The sequence below is a fragment of the Eucalyptus grandis genome, chromosome 8 (assembly GCF_016545825.1).
Source record: "Eucalyptus grandis isolate ANBG69807.140 chromosome 8, ASM1654582v1, whole genome shotgun sequence".
NCBI lineage: Eukaryota > Viridiplantae > Streptophyta > Magnoliopsida > Myrtales > Myrtaceae > Eucalyptus > Eucalyptus grandis.
Window position 1 is genome coordinate 26,947,934 of NC_052619.1, and position 17,064 is coordinate 26,964,997.

The following is a 17,064-nucleotide window of genomic DNA, read 5'->3' on the forward strand; positions in this document are numbered from 1 at the left end:
GCCGTTGGCACTTAAGTGATTAATTTTGCTCCGATTTTGACACTTAAGTGTCACTTTCCTAACTTTTGGCACTTAAGTCTCCCTTCATACCAAGTTTTGGCATTCTAGGTGTTCGGCACTCAACACAAATCCATGAGTTCTACAACAAGGATTTAATTGAAGCTTGTTACTTTCTATCTGGCTATCATCTTCAGAAGATCTTTAAGTAGTACTGATTCCATTGCCGTTTTATCGGAGATTACAGGGAGGGGTACTTCTTAGGAGTGGACGTACCAGAATATGATCCCAACGCGCGGAAGCCTCATTTTGGACCAAACGTCTGGCCTTCTGAGGGTAACCAATTGCTTAATATTGTCCAACTTAAAAATGCTGCTGATGATCACTACTTAATTTAGTTTCACTATTGTATTTTTCCTAGATATATTGCCAGGGTGGAGGCAGACTATGCAGGAATATCATAGTCAAGCATTGTGAGTCTTTGTTCTAGATGATTTAAAGCTGTACACCTTAATTTTTTCTGTATAGAGATCCCCTGTTTCTCTGGCGTGGTGTCTGCGACCTTTTCGGTACCGTAATAATCCCCACCTTCCCTTCCACATGCATCAGATAGTGCCATGTTCTTTTTTATCAAAGCGGCCTAAGGGGAGTTAAATTGCCTCTGACTTCTTAACTGCATATGCCTTCTTGAGCTGTTACCTATGTTGGCCAAAGTATAAGTCTCTTCTAGTAATTTGAAACTGCTGATTAAACAGTTTTTCTGGGGGATCTTTATGTAGCTATTATACCCGAGATTCACTATTAATCACATTGCCTAAGAGCCTTAACTCAATTGTCTACTTGCTTACAGTGGTAGGGCTGATATTACAGTCACAATTTTCATTACATAAAGTCTCCAACTCAAAATTAGTTGACTTTTGGATACAGTTATACTTTAAGAGCAATGCGCAGATGATCTATGTAGCAAGATTCAGTGTAATTTGTTGGTATCAAAGTGATGGTAATCAATTTGGTAATATTTTGATTTGTAAAATGCGCATTCAGGAATGTGGCGAAATTAGTTGCAAGGATTATTGCTATAGCACTTGATCTGGAAGCTGATGTTTTTGAAAAGCCAGAAATATTCGGTGAGCCTATTGCGGACTTGCGCTTGCTGCATTATGAAGGTAGATTTTACTTTGCTAAACTACATAACAAAAATCCGCAATTCTTTCTTCTCATCCTGTTGATATTCCCTTCATTGTTTAGGTGTAGTCTTTGATCCCTATGAAGGAATATATGGAACTGGGGCACATACAGACTTTGGGTTTCTTACCTTGTTGGCAACGGATGCTGTCTCAGGTCTCCAGGTATTTACTATTCTCCTATAAACCCGTTGGTGCAGATTTTATGCATAGAAGAAAGACTCAAGTTTGTTTTTGCAGGTGAAGATTTTCCGATATTCACTCATCTTCTCAATAAAAAAATGGCTCCAAAAATCATACGGTTGTTGAGTTTTTATTTTTTTTTAAAATTCAAATGAGGAGATTTGTTCAACAATCAAATGTTTTATTTTTCAAAAGAAATATTCAAAATTTCCCTCCAAAACCAAATGCTCTATTTTTTTAATTTCTAAAAACTAAATTTAAATTAGGTGTCAACAGAATGTTCTTAATATCTACCCAGAATATCGGTGGTTACTGAGGAAATCAATATTCCTTGAGGCTGTTTTATGTTGGAACTTTTATAAGCTTGAAGCGTGACGATTTTATATTGTTTTAGTTGTTTGAGGAGTGCTGGCTTTTGAGATGTCAAAGGTAATATTAACACGATTACAAGAAAGTGGCAATGCTATAATTTGGTGATGTGCAGGTTTGTGCTCTGCTTGCTGGAGGAGGTTATGCAGAGAAAGTAGCGGTTCCAGCAGGGCAAGTTCTTCCTGTTCCTGCTGGAATTTTGCTTAAGGATGCTGCGAGTTTCCCAGAAGTGGCTTGCACTGTTTGGTCCACTGTCTTCATGATGAGTCACCTCTCTGCAGGGGAAACATTCCTGGTAATGGCTTGAGGCTATGAGTGTGGACGTCTTATGTGGTCATGTGATTACTAATGTTTAGTGAAAGGTGTTTCATGTTTGCTGCTTAGCCTTGGGAAGCAATTAGCTTTAGTACCTGAGCTTTTTCACTTTTTCAGTTGCCCTCTTTTCTCTTGATAAGTTTCTAAGATGGATCAATATAGAAATACGTAAGTACGGGCAACACTTCAGCAGCCCTTCACTTCGGCATCCAAAGGGCATCTGACAGTGATGCTTGGGAAGGCTAAGCCTAGAATCATAAGTACAAGTAGAATTCTTTTAATTAGAACAAGCAAATTTCTCATGGGATGGAAAGTAACATCTCCATTTGCTTAGTTTCATTTGGCTATTATTATCCCAATTTCTTCTACCATTGTTTTCATTCATTAGCATGCTAATGAAAATTGCAGATACATGGTGGCTCTAGTGGAATCGGCACATTTGCTATTCAGCTAGCAAAATACTATGGTGCTAGGGTATCTGTAACAGCAGGTATTTTCAAACTAATTGTAGCGTCTACAAACTTGGCCCTTTCAAAACTATAACTATGTCCCATCTTCGATTCACAGGAAGTGAAGAAAAGTTAGCTGCTTGCAAGGATCTGGGTGCAGATGTTTGCATCAACTACAAAACAGAGGACTTTGTTGCACGAGTGAAAGAAGAAACTGCAGGAAAAGGTGCATCATGCATATTTTTTGTTCTTGATATCGATCAGTCATCAGACAGAGTCATCAGACATAATCACTTGATTGGGAGTTAAGTGTTCTTTATTCATATGGAAGATGATTGGTATATTATTTTAGAAACAGGAGGGAGCAATTACTAAACCTTTTTTCACATAATCTTGCTACACTTGCTTTCTGCATTTCCTGCAACTTATTATTCGTGTTGGCTTTCTTGTTACATTCTCACTCTGTTACAGAGGCAATAAAATGCCTTTTCACGGTGTTATCTGCATCTTATTACTTTGGTTGATTAGAGGGGAAGGTCTGTAGATGTATAGTTAAGTTAATCCTTTTCGCCCTGAATCACAAGAAGTTGACTGATGTTGTGTCCGAGCATTATGAGGTGATTTTAACTTGGCAAAGCCATGTCTTGACATAGAAATCATTCTTTTAAACACAGATCCAGTCGTTCTGATTGTTGAGGCATATAAGTGAGATTTCACATAAACCATGAAGTTATAGATGAACCATGCAACGCTATGTTGGTCTGCCAAAGGAATTTATTTCCAAAAATTCATTTTGGTAGGTGTCGATGTGATTCTGGACTGCGTTGGTGCATCCTACTTCCAGAGAAACCTTGATAGCTTGAATTTAATGGGAGGCTATTCATCATCGGCACTCAGAGTGGAGCAGTGACGCAAGTGGATCTGAGAAGTATTTGATAATGCTAGTACGAGTACCTAGAGGGGGGTGAATAGGTTTATGAAAATTTTCTTGAAGATTGCACAATACTTAGATAGATGAAGTATTAAAAAAATCAATCGTAAAACCGAGTAAAGGAAAGAGAGAATTAAACACGAGGTTTATAGTGGTTCGGCTTGATTCAAGCCTACGTCCACTCTTCTGCACTGACAGCCGATTGGCTGGATTCCACTATGAACAAAGAGATGTTACAGTGTTGATCTTCCTTGATTTCTCGATGTAGATGATCTACTATACTCGCTCAAGGTATCACCAAGTATAAACACTCTCTGTGTATACAATTTCGCTCGAACTGTATCGACTAACAATCAAGGTTCTTCAGACTCTGGAATTTTTCTATCGATCACACACTTAAAACAACTAGAACGTCTTCCTTTTATACTTCTTTATGCCATCATAGCCGTTGGCACTTACCAAAGGAATTCCTCCAATCTACCCGTTGGACGGAATCAATTAAGAAGATCATCCGAGCTATTTAAGGAATCTGATGATAGCCCATCAATCCTGATAGCCCATCAATCCTTTTCGCCCATACAATCAGGATTTTGGTTTTCAAGAATAGAACATTCCAAGAATGTTTCGTCGACCATCGGATCTTCAATTGTTCTTAGATAAGAATAACAGAATCCGAAGTGATTATCCAACCAAGAGATCTTTTCCAGAGGATTGGATCAAATCCCCAACCATATACTTCGGCCGGATATCCTTCGCCTTTGGATTAGAAAGACTCATCGGTGAGAATAATCTTGAGTCTTGAGTCTTGAGTCTTGAGTCTTGAGACTTGAGATTACAAAGTCTTGAGACTTTAAACTATCGATATCCAGACTAGATTGATAGAAATGTTTTGTCAGCTTCAAAATATTCTGGAAAGATTTCTCCAACAATCTCCCCCTTTTTGATGGTGACAAAACTTTCTTGTAGATTTGAACAACTTTGACCTGTAAAAACATTTCTCAAGCAATATGGCTAACTCATAAAGATTAATAAACAACCAGACTCTGCATCCACAAAGCAAATTGGTTAGTCTTTCATGAGTAATACCATATAACAGTACTTGATATAAATGCAACCAGTCAAGCATCAAAATCCACAGCCAATTCAGTCTCACACCCAAGTTCAAGTTCTTAAGTCATACTCAAAAATAAACATAACCACAAAAGTCAAATAAAGTTTTAAAATAATGTTTGTTCAAATTGGTTCTCCCCCTTTTTGTCATCATTAAAAAAAAAGAGGGTGAGAAAGGAGTCATGTCTACTTGGGAATGCGCATGATCCGGAATTCTCCCATTGACCGGACTATGCCTTCTAGCCTCTTGAAGTCCTCCCTTAGATGCTACCTCATCTCCTTTGGCATTGGCTTGAAGTTGCGGAGCGAGGTCTTTCATCTTGTCCTCAGCCGATCAAGATGCTTGTCCAGCATTCTTCATGGCTTGAATTTCACATTCCAGAGCATATATTTGGCCATGCATTTCCATAAGAATATCCATGATTCGATGAAAATCTGCAGAATTGTCTGTCTGTGTACTGGCATGAGCTTTTTCAGATGGAGTAAGAGTATACGATGGCGCTTCTGTATAGTCTTGCAGATTTGGTGTCGACGTATCACCTTCTTCAGGCAATTGAGAAGCCTGAAATTCTTCTGGGTCTGCTGGAGATTGTCTTGGACCTTCACTATTTGCAGCATGAGGTGTAGACTTTTCTTGCTCGCCAACTCCCCCTGTCTCTAGGACATCCAAAGGGGAAGAGTGATGATCATGCTCTAGATTTCCCTTCTCTCCAGATTCAGCAGACTTTTCTTTCTCTTCTTCAGCTTCTTTCTCCTTCTCTCTCTGCTCTTCTTCTTCTCTTTGGTTCTTCTGAAGTTCTGTCGGTTGAGACACAGAACGTCTGGTTCTTGTCAATGCTTGGATAGTAGGATCTTCATCCTCTTCATCTTCATCCTCCAGGATGAGAGATCTTTTCTTCTTTTTCGATGGGGCTCCAATGGCCTCCTTTCCTTTTCTCTTTGAAACAGTCTGAACAGGAGATTTTACTCTGAATTTCTCCATTGCCTTGGAAAGTTCTTGCAGACGCATCTTCGTTAACATCTTCAATCCTACCACCATCTTATCACATGGTTGAACACAAAGAGTTTTAGGCGGTTCAATATTCATGTGTCTGAAGATCTTGGTCACCAGACCAGGATAAGGCAATTGTCCTTTGTCTTTCGACATTGCTCTGTACATATGGAAGAGAATAGTGTGCGGGAGAGAGAACTTTCGTCCTGTGTTGATCGCGTACATCAACTTTGCTTCAGAAAGAGACACAGAAGTCTTTGACGTAGACTTTGGTCTAAGACAGTTGATCACAATCTTATGAAGCACAATGTTGATGGCATTCATCCTGGAATAGGTAACTTTCTTATCTGCGTCCCTATCTTTGACCGGTTCTAGAGTAGTGCGAGGGTGAGACTTTGATTGGTAGATAGCGTCCTCGTTCAACTCCAACTATATCAGCCAACATATTCACATCTACCACGTAGACTTTGTCTCGTACACTAAATGATATTCTATTCGCATCCAGAAAGCTAAGATTTGAATAGAAATAAGCGGTCAGATGAGCATACCCGTCCGTAGAGTCAGAGCAAAAATTCTCAAGTTGAAACAAATTCAACTGTTCTCTTAAGTTTATGTTGATGGCGTCCAGGAAGTCAAAATCGACACTTCTAGGGTTTATCACCCCTCTTTTCAACAGCCTGGAATACACTTTTTCTTGATCCTTGGATCCGAACAAATCCATCCGATTTCCTTTCACCTTTGCCGCCACTCCCATTTTCGGTTGAAATTCAAGGAACATTCTGTCATCATCGTTCCCTTCAATTAAATTTTGTCCGGCATACGAGGATCACTTGGAATGTTCGCAAGTGCTTCCTCTCGCTTTTCCTTTAGGGGCAATTCCCAATTCCTCCATTTTCTTCGAAAACGATACTCATTCCCATAATTTTTGTCCTTAAGGAAGTCATCTATATAATTCAATGGAGTACCGTGCTTTTCAACGCACGATAAAGTTTATACATAAAGGAGGGCTTTTGGACTCTTACTGGGTCGGCATCCTCGATTATCTCTTCTTCCAGATTATGACTTGCACCTTGTGGGGCAGGAGGCGTTGAATGACGTGGATGAGAGCGAATCGGACTTTGTCGCTGACTTGTTAAGTCTTCTTCCTCAGTGAGATCAAAGTGAGTTGGTCCCTTCTCCATTCTTTGTGGTCCCCTGCTTGCGATTCTTGATGATTTCCTCGAAGAAGACATCTTTCTTTGCCGATTGGAAGATTCCTTCACTTGCTTTCCCAAGACAAATGACCACTTTCTCGACGACGAACAAGCGGAAGCAGAAACAAGATCGGGAGGAGAGTGCCTTTTAGGGTTTTGAAGATTGGGGAAAAGAAAAAGCGTATATATATATAACTCGGTTTTGAAAAGGGAAGTTCAATCGGTGCAAGGAAAGTGAACGATCACTTCTTTTCAAAATCAATAACGCCAAGAGGGGGGTGAATAGGTATACAAAAATTTCTCGAAGCTTGCACGATATTTAAACAATTAGAGAATTTGCAACAGTTAAAAATTCAATCGCAAGACGAGTAAGGGAAAGAGAGAATTGAACACTCGGTTTATAGTGGTTCGGCTTGATTCAAGCCTACATCCACTCTTCTACACTGACAGCCGATTGGCTGGATTCCACTATGATCAAAGAGTTGTTACGGTGTTAATCTTCCTTGATTTCTAGGTGTAGATGATCTACCACACTCACTCAAGGCGTCACCAAGTATAAACACTCTCGTATACAATTTCGCTCGGTCTCAACTAACAATCAAGGATCTTCGAGACTCTGGAATTTTTCTATCGATCACACACTTAAGACAACTAGAACGTCTTCCTTTTATACTCCTTCATGCCATCATAGCCGTTGGCACTTACCAAAGGAATTCCTCCAATCTACCCGTTGGACGGAATCAATCAAGAAGATCATCCGAGCTATTTAAGGAATCGATGATAGCCCATCAATCTGTTCGCCCATACAATCGGGATCTCGGTTTCCAAGAATAGAATAATCCAAGATTATTTCGTCGACCATCGGATCTTCAATCGATCTTAGATAAGAATTAAAGAATCCAAAATGATTATCCAACCAAAGAATCTATTCAGAGGATAGGATCGAATCCTCAACCATAAACCTCGGCTTTGGATTTCCTTCAACACTGGATTAGAAAGACATCGGTGAGAATAATTTTGAGTCTTGAGTCTTGAGTCTTGAGATTACAAAGTCTTGAGACTATAAAGTCTTGAGACTTTAACTATCGATATCCGGACTTAGGCGATAGAAATGTTTTGTCACTTCAAAATATTCGGAAAGATTTCTCCAACAATCTCCCCTTTTTGATGGTGACAAAACTTTCTTGAAGATTTGAACAACTTTGACCTGCAAAAACATTTCTCAAGCAATATGGCTAACTCATAAAGATTAATAAACAACCAGACTCTGCATCCACAAAGCAAATTGGTTAGTCTTTCATGAGTAATACCATGTAACAATACTTGATATAAATGCAACAGTCAAGCATCAAAATCCACAGCCAATTCAGTCTAACACTCAAGTTCAAGTTCTCAAGTCATACTCAAAAATAAACATAAACACAAAAGTCAAATAAAGTTTTAAAATAATGTTTGTTCAAATTGGTTCTCCCCCTTTTTGTCATCATTAAAAAGAGGGTGAGAAAGGAGTCATGTCTGCTTGGGAATGCGCACGATCTGGAAATCCCCAATGGACTGGACTACTCCTTCGAGCTTCTTCAGATCTTCTCGCAGATGAGCTACCTCTTCTCTCTTGGCATTGGCTTGAAGTTGCAGAGCGAGGTCTTTGAATTTATCTTCGGAGAGACCGAAGATGCTTGTCCAAAGATGCTTCAAAGCTTGGATTTCACGATCCGAATATATATCGGTTACGCATTTAAGAATATTCATGATACTACGAAGATCTGCAGAATCATCCGTCCGTGTACCGGCATTGGCTTTCTCGGATGGTGTGTATGCGACGATGGCGCTTCCGAACGGTCCGGCAGATTTGGAATCGACGTATCACCTTCTTCGGTGCAATTGAGAGACCCGAACTTCTTCCGGGTCTTCCGGGAGATTGTCTTGGATCTTGGCCAGCATGAGGTGGAGACCTCTCTTGCTCGTTAACTCCCCCGTCTCTAGGACATCGAAAGGGGAAGAGTGATGATCATGCTCTTGATTTCCCTTCTCTCATTTATCGCCAGACTGTTCTTTTTCTTCTTCTCCTTCTTCCTCAACTTCTTTCTCCTTCTCTCTCTGTTCTTCTTCTTCTTCTTCAAAGCTTGGATAAGACACAGAACGTCTTGTTCTTGTCAGTGCTGGAATAGTGGGATCTTCATCATCTTCATCCTCATCCTCATCCTCCAGGATAAAAGTTCTTTTCCTCTTTTTCGATGAAGCACCAATGGCCTTCTTTCCTTTCCTTTTTGAAGCAGACTGGACTAGAGATTTCACTTTGAATTTCTCCAATGCCTTAGAGAGTTCTTGCAGACGCATCTTCATTAACATTTTCAACCCTACCACCATCTTATCACACGTTCGAACACAAAAGTATGTGGCGTTCAATATTCGGATGTCGAAGATCTTGGTCACTGCACAGGATAAGGCAATTGTCCTTTGTCTTTTGACACGCTCTGTACATATGGAAAAGAATAGTGTGCGGGAGAGAAAACTTCCGTCCCGAGTTGATCGCATACATCAATTTTGCTTCGTAAAGAGACACGAAGTCTTTGAAGTAGACTTAGGTCCGAGACAATTGATCACAATCTTGTGAAGCACAATGTTGATGGCATTCATCTGGAATAGATAATTTTCTTATCTACATCCCTATCTTTGACAAGATCCAGAGTAGTTCGAGCAGATGAGACTTTGATTGGGAGATAGTGTGCTCGTTCAACTCCAACTATGTCCGCCAACATATTCACATCTACCACATAGACTTTGTCTCGAACACTGAATGAAATTCTATTCGCATCCAAAAAGCTAAGATTTGAATAGAAATAAGCGGTCGATGATCATACCCGTCTCGCCCAGAGTCGAGCGAAAGTCTCAAGTTGAAGCAAATTCAACTTCTCTCTTAGGTTCAAGTTGATGGAATCCAGGAAGTCAAAATCGACACTTCTAGGGTTGATTACCCCTCTTTTCAACGCATGAAATACACTTTTTTCCGATCCTTGGATTTAAACAAATCCATCCGATTTCCTTTCACCTTTGCTGCCACACCCATTTTAGGTTTAAATTCAAGGAACATTTTGTCATCATCGTTCCCGTCAATCAGATTTTGTCTGGCATACGAGGATCTCTTGGAATGTTCGCAAGTGCTTCCTCTACTTTTCCTTTCGGGGCAATTCCCCATTCCTCCATTTTCTTCAGAAAAAGATACTCATTCCCATAATTTTTGTCCTTAAGGAAGTCATCTATATAGTTCAATGGAGTACCTGTGCTTTTCAATGCACGATAAAGTTTATACAAAAAGGAGGGCTTTTGAACTCTTACTGGGTCGGCATCCTCGATTATCTCTTCTTCCAGATTATGACTTGCACTTTGTGGGGCAGGAGATGCTGAATGACGTGGAGGAGAGCGAATCGGACTTTGTCGCTGACTTGGTAAGTCTTCTTCCTCAGTGAGATCGAAATGAGTTGGTCCCTTCTTCATTCTTTGTGGTCCCCTGTTTGCGATTCTTGATGATTTCCTCGAAGACGACATCTTTCTTTGTCTATTGGAGGATTCCTTCACTTGCTTTCCCAAGAAAAATGACCACTTTCTCGACGATGAACAAAGAGTAGAAACAGTATCGAGAGGAGAGTGCCTTTTAGGGTTTTGAAGATTGGGGAAAGGAAAAAAAAACTGTATATATATAACTCAGTTTTGAAAAAGGAAGTTCAATCGGTGCAAGGAAAGTGAACGATCACTTCTTTTCAAAATCAATAACGCCAAAATTATTAAACAAAAGATCGTACCTTTTCGAGTTAATATAACTAAATGACAATTAGTACCTTTTAGATGAAATACAACTTACGAGTCTATAGCCATGAATGATTGAGTCTCGGGATTTAGAGTCTAAGAGATCGAGTCTTAGAGTTGGTGAGTCTCTAGACTTTAACTTCTTCAAGCTTCAAAATGTTGAGTCTCGAGCGGATAAAGTCGAACTGATTCTTCTCCAAAGGCTTTGTGAATATGTCCGCTAGTTGACTTTTTGAATCAACAAATTGAATCGAGATTTCTCCATTTTGAATATGATCTCTAATGAAGTGATGTCGAATCTCAATATGCTTTGCTCTTGAATGAAGGATTGGATTTTTGGTGAGATTGATAGCGCTACGGTGTTGTCACATCTGATTTACGTGCATGAGTCTTCAATGCCAAAGTCTTGTAGCTGTTGTTTTATCCATAGAATTTGCGAACAGCAGCTCCCAAGAGCTACATACTCTGCTTCTGTCGTTGAAAGAGCTACAGTGCTTTGCTTCCTCGAAAACCAAGACACCGTTCTGTTTCCAAGTAGTTGACAAGTTCCGAAGTGCTTTTTCTATCGATTCCGCAACCGGCCAGATCTGCATCTCGAGTATCCTAGAAGATTAAAGTCTCCCCTCTTTGGATACCAAAGACCGATGCTTGAAGATGAAGCAACGTATTTGATAATTCGTTTCACGGCAATGAGATGTGATTCTCTAGGATCCGATTGAAACCTAGCACAGATACAAACACTAAACAAAATATCAGGTCTAGAAGCAGTAAGATAAAGAAGTGAACCGATCATGCTCCCTGTACAGCTTTTGATCTACTTTCTTCCCTTCTTCATCCTTGTCTATCTATCTTCGAGAACATGACATTGGTATGTCGATCTTTTTGCACTTTTCCAATCCAAACCTTTTGACAAGATCATTCGCATATTTTTCTTGATGGATGAAAGTTCCTTCCTTCATTTGTTTCACTTGGAGTCCAAGAAAGAATGTTAACTCTCCCATCATACTCATTTCAAATTCATCCCGCATAGACTTAGAAAATTTCTTGCAAAGACTTTCATTAGAGGATCCAAAAATAATGTCATCAACATATATTTGAACAAGTAAAAAGTTTTTGTTTTCCTTTTTGATAAACAAAGTAGTATCTACTTTACCTTTGACAAAACCATTCTGTAATAAAAACTTAGTCTGTCGTACCAAGCTCGAGGTGCTTGCTTTAGACCATACAGAGCCTTTTTTCCGAAGACCGAGTCCGCTTCTTTGGGTCTTCAAACCCAGGCGGTTGTTCCACATAAACTTCCTCTTGGATAAATCCGTTTAGGAAAGCGCTTTTGACGTCCATTTGGAATAACCTGAAATTTTTGTAACAAGCAAACTCAAGTAATAGACGAATAGTTTCTAACCTTGCAACGGGTGCGTAAGTCTCGTCATAGTCTATTCCTTCTTCTTGCGTATACCCTTTGGCCACGAGTCTTGCTTTGTTTCGTACGACTTTTCTTTTTTCGTTCATTTTGTTCCCGAATACCCATTTGGTTCCAATAACAGTTTTACCTTTTGGTTTAGATGTCAATTCCCTGACATCATTGATGTTGAACTATCGAGCTCTTCTTGCATAGCTTCGATCCAGCTTTCATCGATAAAGCTTCTTCTATGCTTTTGGTTCAATTTCAGAGATGAGAGCCACAAAGCACTAGATTCTTCATGCCTTTTGATCTGGGTGCGGATTCCTTCATTAAGTTCGCCAATAATAAGATCTTTGGGATGACCGGATTTGTGCTTCAGTTACCATGAGCGTCTTGATGATGGACTTCCGTAATCCGAGATGCTTCTTGAGATGTAGACATTTGAAGATCTAGAGCGGATTCGGTCTCTTCGTACCGAGTCCTGGCTGGATTCATCTTGCACCGAGTCTTGGAATTTGACATTCATTGATTCTTCCACGACCGGCTTTTTTTGTTGTAGACTCGTAGGCTTTGCTTGATGTAGAATATCCAAGGAAGATGCCTTCATCATCGATCTTTCTTCAAACTTACCAACTCGATCATTTGCATTTTTCAAAATAAAGCATTTGCAACCGAACACATGAAAATATGAAACAATTGGCTTCTTACCTTTGAACAATTCATAGGGGTTTTATCAAGAATAGGTCTTAGAAAGACTCTATTTATAATATAGCAAGCGTTGAAAGGAAACTTCAGCCCAAAATCGTGAAGAAATTTTACTTTCAATTAAAAGTGTTCTAGCCATTTCTTGAAGAGATCTATTCTTTCTTTCCACAACTCCATTTTGCTCGGAGTATACGGAGAGGAAAACATGTGATTAACACCAGATTTATCACAGAATCTCATAAAATCTTGATTTTCAAATTCACTTCCATGATCTGTTCTTATACTAGAAATAGCACATCCTTTTTCATTTTGAACCTTTTTAGCAAACTTTTCAAAGTACGAAAAGGTTTCGATTTATTTGCAAGAAAATATACCTAGGTAAAACGAGTAATCATCTACAATTACTAGACAATATTTCTTACCTCCAATGCTCGGGTTCTTGTTGGTCCGAAGAGATCCATATGAAGCAACCGCATTACATGATTAGTAGATACATGATTTATTTGCTTAAATGAATTTCTTACTGCTTTCCCGAGAATGCATGGAGTGCATAAGTCGACTTTTGGTATGGCGGTTTAGGTAGACCTCGAACAAGCTGCTTTGAAGAGATTTTGGCTAATTGATTCTTGTTGATATGGCCAAGTTTTCTGTGCCATAGAATTGCTTCATCTTGAATTGAGATTAAGCATTGTTCTTCATTTGGCTTTACATCAAGGAGGTAGATGTTTCCATGCCTTCGACCCATGAAAGACTGAGTCGAATCTTTGCTAATTCCAGAACATATGCCTTCTTGAAAGAAGATCTTGTAACTAGTATCACACAATTGGCTAATGCTGAGTAGATTGTAGTTGAGTCCTTCCACTAGAGAGACATTGCTTATTGTGAGATTTCCAATTTTCACAGTTCCGAATCCCACAATACTTCCTTTGCTATTTCCTCCGAATGAAACTTTTCCACCATTTACTTTAATAAGCTTTATGAAACATTTTGAGTCTCTGTCATGTGTCTTGAGCATCCGCTGTCAAGATACCACTTTACCTTCTTTTTGACAGAGACGCATTCAAAAGAGAGTCTCAAGCTTTCTTTGGTACCCAAATTTTCTTGGGTCCTTTGGTGTTAGTAGGATGAGCATTATTAGGCCATACTCTCTTAACAAGGCTTCCAAACCATAGGACACTCTTTTTCAAAATGATCCCGATGTTACACTTAGAACACCTTAAAGCATTTCGACCTACAGGCTTTACAAAAACTCTTTTGAAATGATTTTTATAAGCCTCTCTCGATGGTCTTTTCTTAATTCTTTCTTTTTACTTTCGGAAAATCAATCAAAGGGATTGTTTCAGCTGTCATACCTAGACCCGACTTATTGAAGTAAGGTCTTTGGATTGAAAGGACTTTTTCAAGTTTTTCGGACCCTATTGAAAATTTCTTTGAAATATTTGATAAATCAGTTTTTAAGAAAGCATTTTCTTTTGAAAGATTGTCTTCACTCTCTTTAAGAGTAGAAACATTCAAGTCTAAATTTTTTACTTTTTCTTCTAAAATGTTTTCCTTTTGTTTTAAAATTGAGTTTTCCTTTTTGAGTTCGGAAATCTTTTTAAGAGAAGTCTTAAGACTAAAACATAACTCATCAATATATTTAGAGACTTTGACAGGGATTTTATAATCACTTACCTCAAATTCACCGTCCGAGTCGATCCAGTCCGAGTCCGATTGCGCCATTAGACACAAAGTTGGCATATTCCTCATCACTCTCTTCACACTCGTATCGCTCCAGGTTTCGGCTTTAAGAGCTTTTCGAGATTTCTCAGCTTTTCCTCTTTTCTTTTCGAAGAGGACAGTTGGGTCCGATGTGTCCCTTCTTTTTACATTCGAAGCAAACTACATCTTTGTTTGGTTCCTCATCATCACCGATTTGGTCCGCTGTCTCGAAAACTTTGTTTCTTTGGGATGAACCTTCTGCCTTTTCTATTTAGTTTTCTGAATCTTCTTATCATGAGGGCGAGCTCCTCATCATCCATATCATCTTCAAAATCTGCATCATCAGAATCATCATTTGATTTTAGTGCAATAGATTTCTTACCTCTTGGATCTTCGTCTTCATTAATTCGTTCCACTTCGTAAGACTAAAGAGTTCCAATCAGCTCGTCTACAGATAATGGCATAATTCTTTGCGTCTCTCTTATTGAAGTCTTTATATGATTCCAATCCTTGGAGAGTCCACGTAGAAGCTTGTTCACCTTCATGGGATCAGAAATTTTTGTCCTTGGTTCTCAAGACCATTGACAATATCTCGTAAAACGACTAAACATGTCGATTATAAATTCTCCGGGTTTCATTTTGAAGGATTCATATTGACCAAGAAGAATGTTAATTCTGGTCTCCTTCACTCGACCGTCCCTTCATAAGTGATATGTAACCTGTCCCGGACTTCTTTTGCTGTAACACAAGAAGATATTCTGTTATATTCGAGTTGGTGACAAAGCACAATATAAAGAATAAATTGCTTTAGCATCGAGTGCTTGTCTCTTGTTTATTTCTTCTTGAGACATTCCGCTGGTTTCAACAGTTTCTTTCCCTCTTTCGAGAGATTGATGCAGCAGCAGGAGTGATTCCTTTTTCCACAACGTCCCATTCCGAGGATCCTTTGATCGTAGGAAAGCTTTCATCTTGTTCTTCCGATGTTGTAATCCTTTCCATCGAAGTAGGGAGGTCTGGTATTGCTTTGCCCCTCCATCGCCCCGGTGCTAGCATACTAGCCATGGATCTTTTACTCAAGTAAAACACTTCAAACAAAGTAAGAACACGAGCTCGATACCAATTGAAATAGCTAGTACGAGTACCTAGAGGGGGTGAATAGGTATACAAAAATTTCTCGAAGCTTGCACGATATTTAAACAATTAGAGAATTTGCAACAGTTAAAAATTCAATCGCAAGACCGAGTAAGGGAAAGAGAGAATTGAACACTCGGTTTATAGTGGTTCGGCTTGATTCAAGCCTACATCCACTCTTCGCACCGACCCGATTGGCTGGATTCCACTATGATCAAAGAGTTGTTACGGTGTTGATCTTCCTTGATTTCTAGGTGTAGATGATCTACCACACTCACTCAAGGCGTCACCAAGTATAAACACTCTCGTATACAATTTCGCTCGTCTCAACTAACAATCAAGGATCTTCGACTGGAATTTTTCTATCGATCACACACTTAAGACAACTAGAACGTCTTCCTTTATACTCCTTCATGCCATCATAGCCGTTGGCACTTACCAAAGGAATTCCTCCAATCTACCCGTTGGACGGAATCAATCAAGAAGATCATCCGAGCTATTTAAGGAATCGATGATAGCCCATCAATCTTGTTCGCCCATACAATCGGATCTCGGTTTCCAAGAATAGAATAATCCAAGATTATTTCGTCGACCATCGGATCTTCAATCGATCTTAGATAAGAATTAAAGAATCCGAAATGATTATCCAACCAAAGAATCTATTCCAGAGGATAGGATCGAATCCTCAACCATAAACCTCGGCTTTGGATTTCCTTCAACACCGGATTAGAAAGACTCGTCGTGAGAATAATTTTAAGTCTTGAGTCTTGAGTCTTGAGATTACAAAGTCTTGAGACTATAAAGTCTTGAGACTTTAACTATCGATATCCGGACTTAGACTGATAGAAATGTTTTGTCAGCTTCAAAATATTCTGGAAAGATTTCTCCAACACATCCTTGTCTATCTTCTGAGAACATGACATTGGTATGTCGGTCTTTTTGCACTTTTCCAATCCAAACCTTTTGACAAGGTCATTCGCATATTTTTCTTGATGAATAAAAGTTCCTTCCTTCATTTGTTTCACTTGGAGTCCAAGAAAGAATGTTAACTCTCCCATCATACTCATTTCAAACTCATCCCGCATAGACTTAGAAAATTTCTTGCATAGACTTTCATTAGATGATCCAAAAATAATATCGTCCACATATATTTGAACAAGTAAAAAGCTTTTGCTTTCCTTTTTGATAAACAATGTAGTATCTACTTTACCTTTGACAAAACCATTATGTAATAAGAACTTACTTAGTCTGTCGTACCAAGCTCGAGGTGCTTGCTTTAAACCATACAAGGCCTTTTCGGTCGAAGACCGAGTCCGGCTTCTTTGGGTCTTCAAACCCTGTGTGGTTGTTCCACATAAACTTCCTCATGGATGAATCCATTTAGGAATGCACTTTTGACGTCCATTTGGAATAACCTGAAATTTTTATAACAAGCAAACGCAAGTAATAGACGAATAGCTTCTAACCTTGCTACCGGAGCGTAAGTCTCATCATAGTCTATTCCTTCTTCTTGCGTATATCCTTTGGCCACGAGTCTTGCTTTGTTTCGTACGACTTTTCCTTCTTCATTCATCTTGTTCCCGAATACCCATTTGGTTC

At 39.2% G+C, this 17,064-nt stretch overlaps 2 protein-coding genes across 2 annotated transcripts; both read left to right on the top strand.

The window, feature by feature from the left end:
* Positions 1-248: 248 nt before the first annotated feature.
* On the top strand, positions 249-1,403 carry LOC120287810 (2-oxoglutarate-Fe(II) type oxidoreductase hxnY-like). The gene is made up of 4 exons (XM_039301221.1): positions 249-317; positions 419-470; positions 1,042-1,163; positions 1,246-1,403. Exons 2-4 carry the CDS (start codon positions 445-447, stop codon positions 1,365-1,367), a joined length of 270 nt encoding a protein of 89 aa, XP_039157155.1. The 5' UTR covers positions 249-317; positions 419-444; the 3' UTR covers positions 1,368-1,403.
* Positions 1,404-1,833: 430 nt separating this feature from the next.
* LOC104442666 (quinone oxidoreductase PIG3) lies at positions 1,834-3,433 on the top strand (the record flags this gene model as incomplete). Its single annotated transcript, XM_018872570.2, is given in 5 exon segments — positions 1,834-2,028; positions 2,457-2,538; positions 2,616-2,723; positions 3,298-3,357; positions 3,360-3,433. Coding segments are annotated over 5 exon segments (519 nt in total), but the record flags the coding sequence as incomplete, so codon positions are not given.
* Positions 3,434-17,064: the final 13,631 nt, after the last annotated feature.

What these genes read in the sequence shown, in the direction of transcription:
- LOC120287810 (XM_039301221.1), top strand. Translation starts at nt 445, where the DNA reads ATGCAGGAATATCATAGTCAAGCATT. An exon ending in GAATATCATAGTCAAGCATT is followed by an intron (nt 471 to 1,041) that starts GTGAGTCTTTGT and finishes ATGCGCATTCAG; the next exon opens with GAATGTGGCGAAATTAGTTG. An exon ending in GCGCTTGCTGCATTATGAAG is followed by an intron (nt 1,164 to 1,245) that starts GTAGATTTTACT and finishes TTCATTGTTTAG; the next exon opens with GTGTAGTCTTTGATCCCTAT.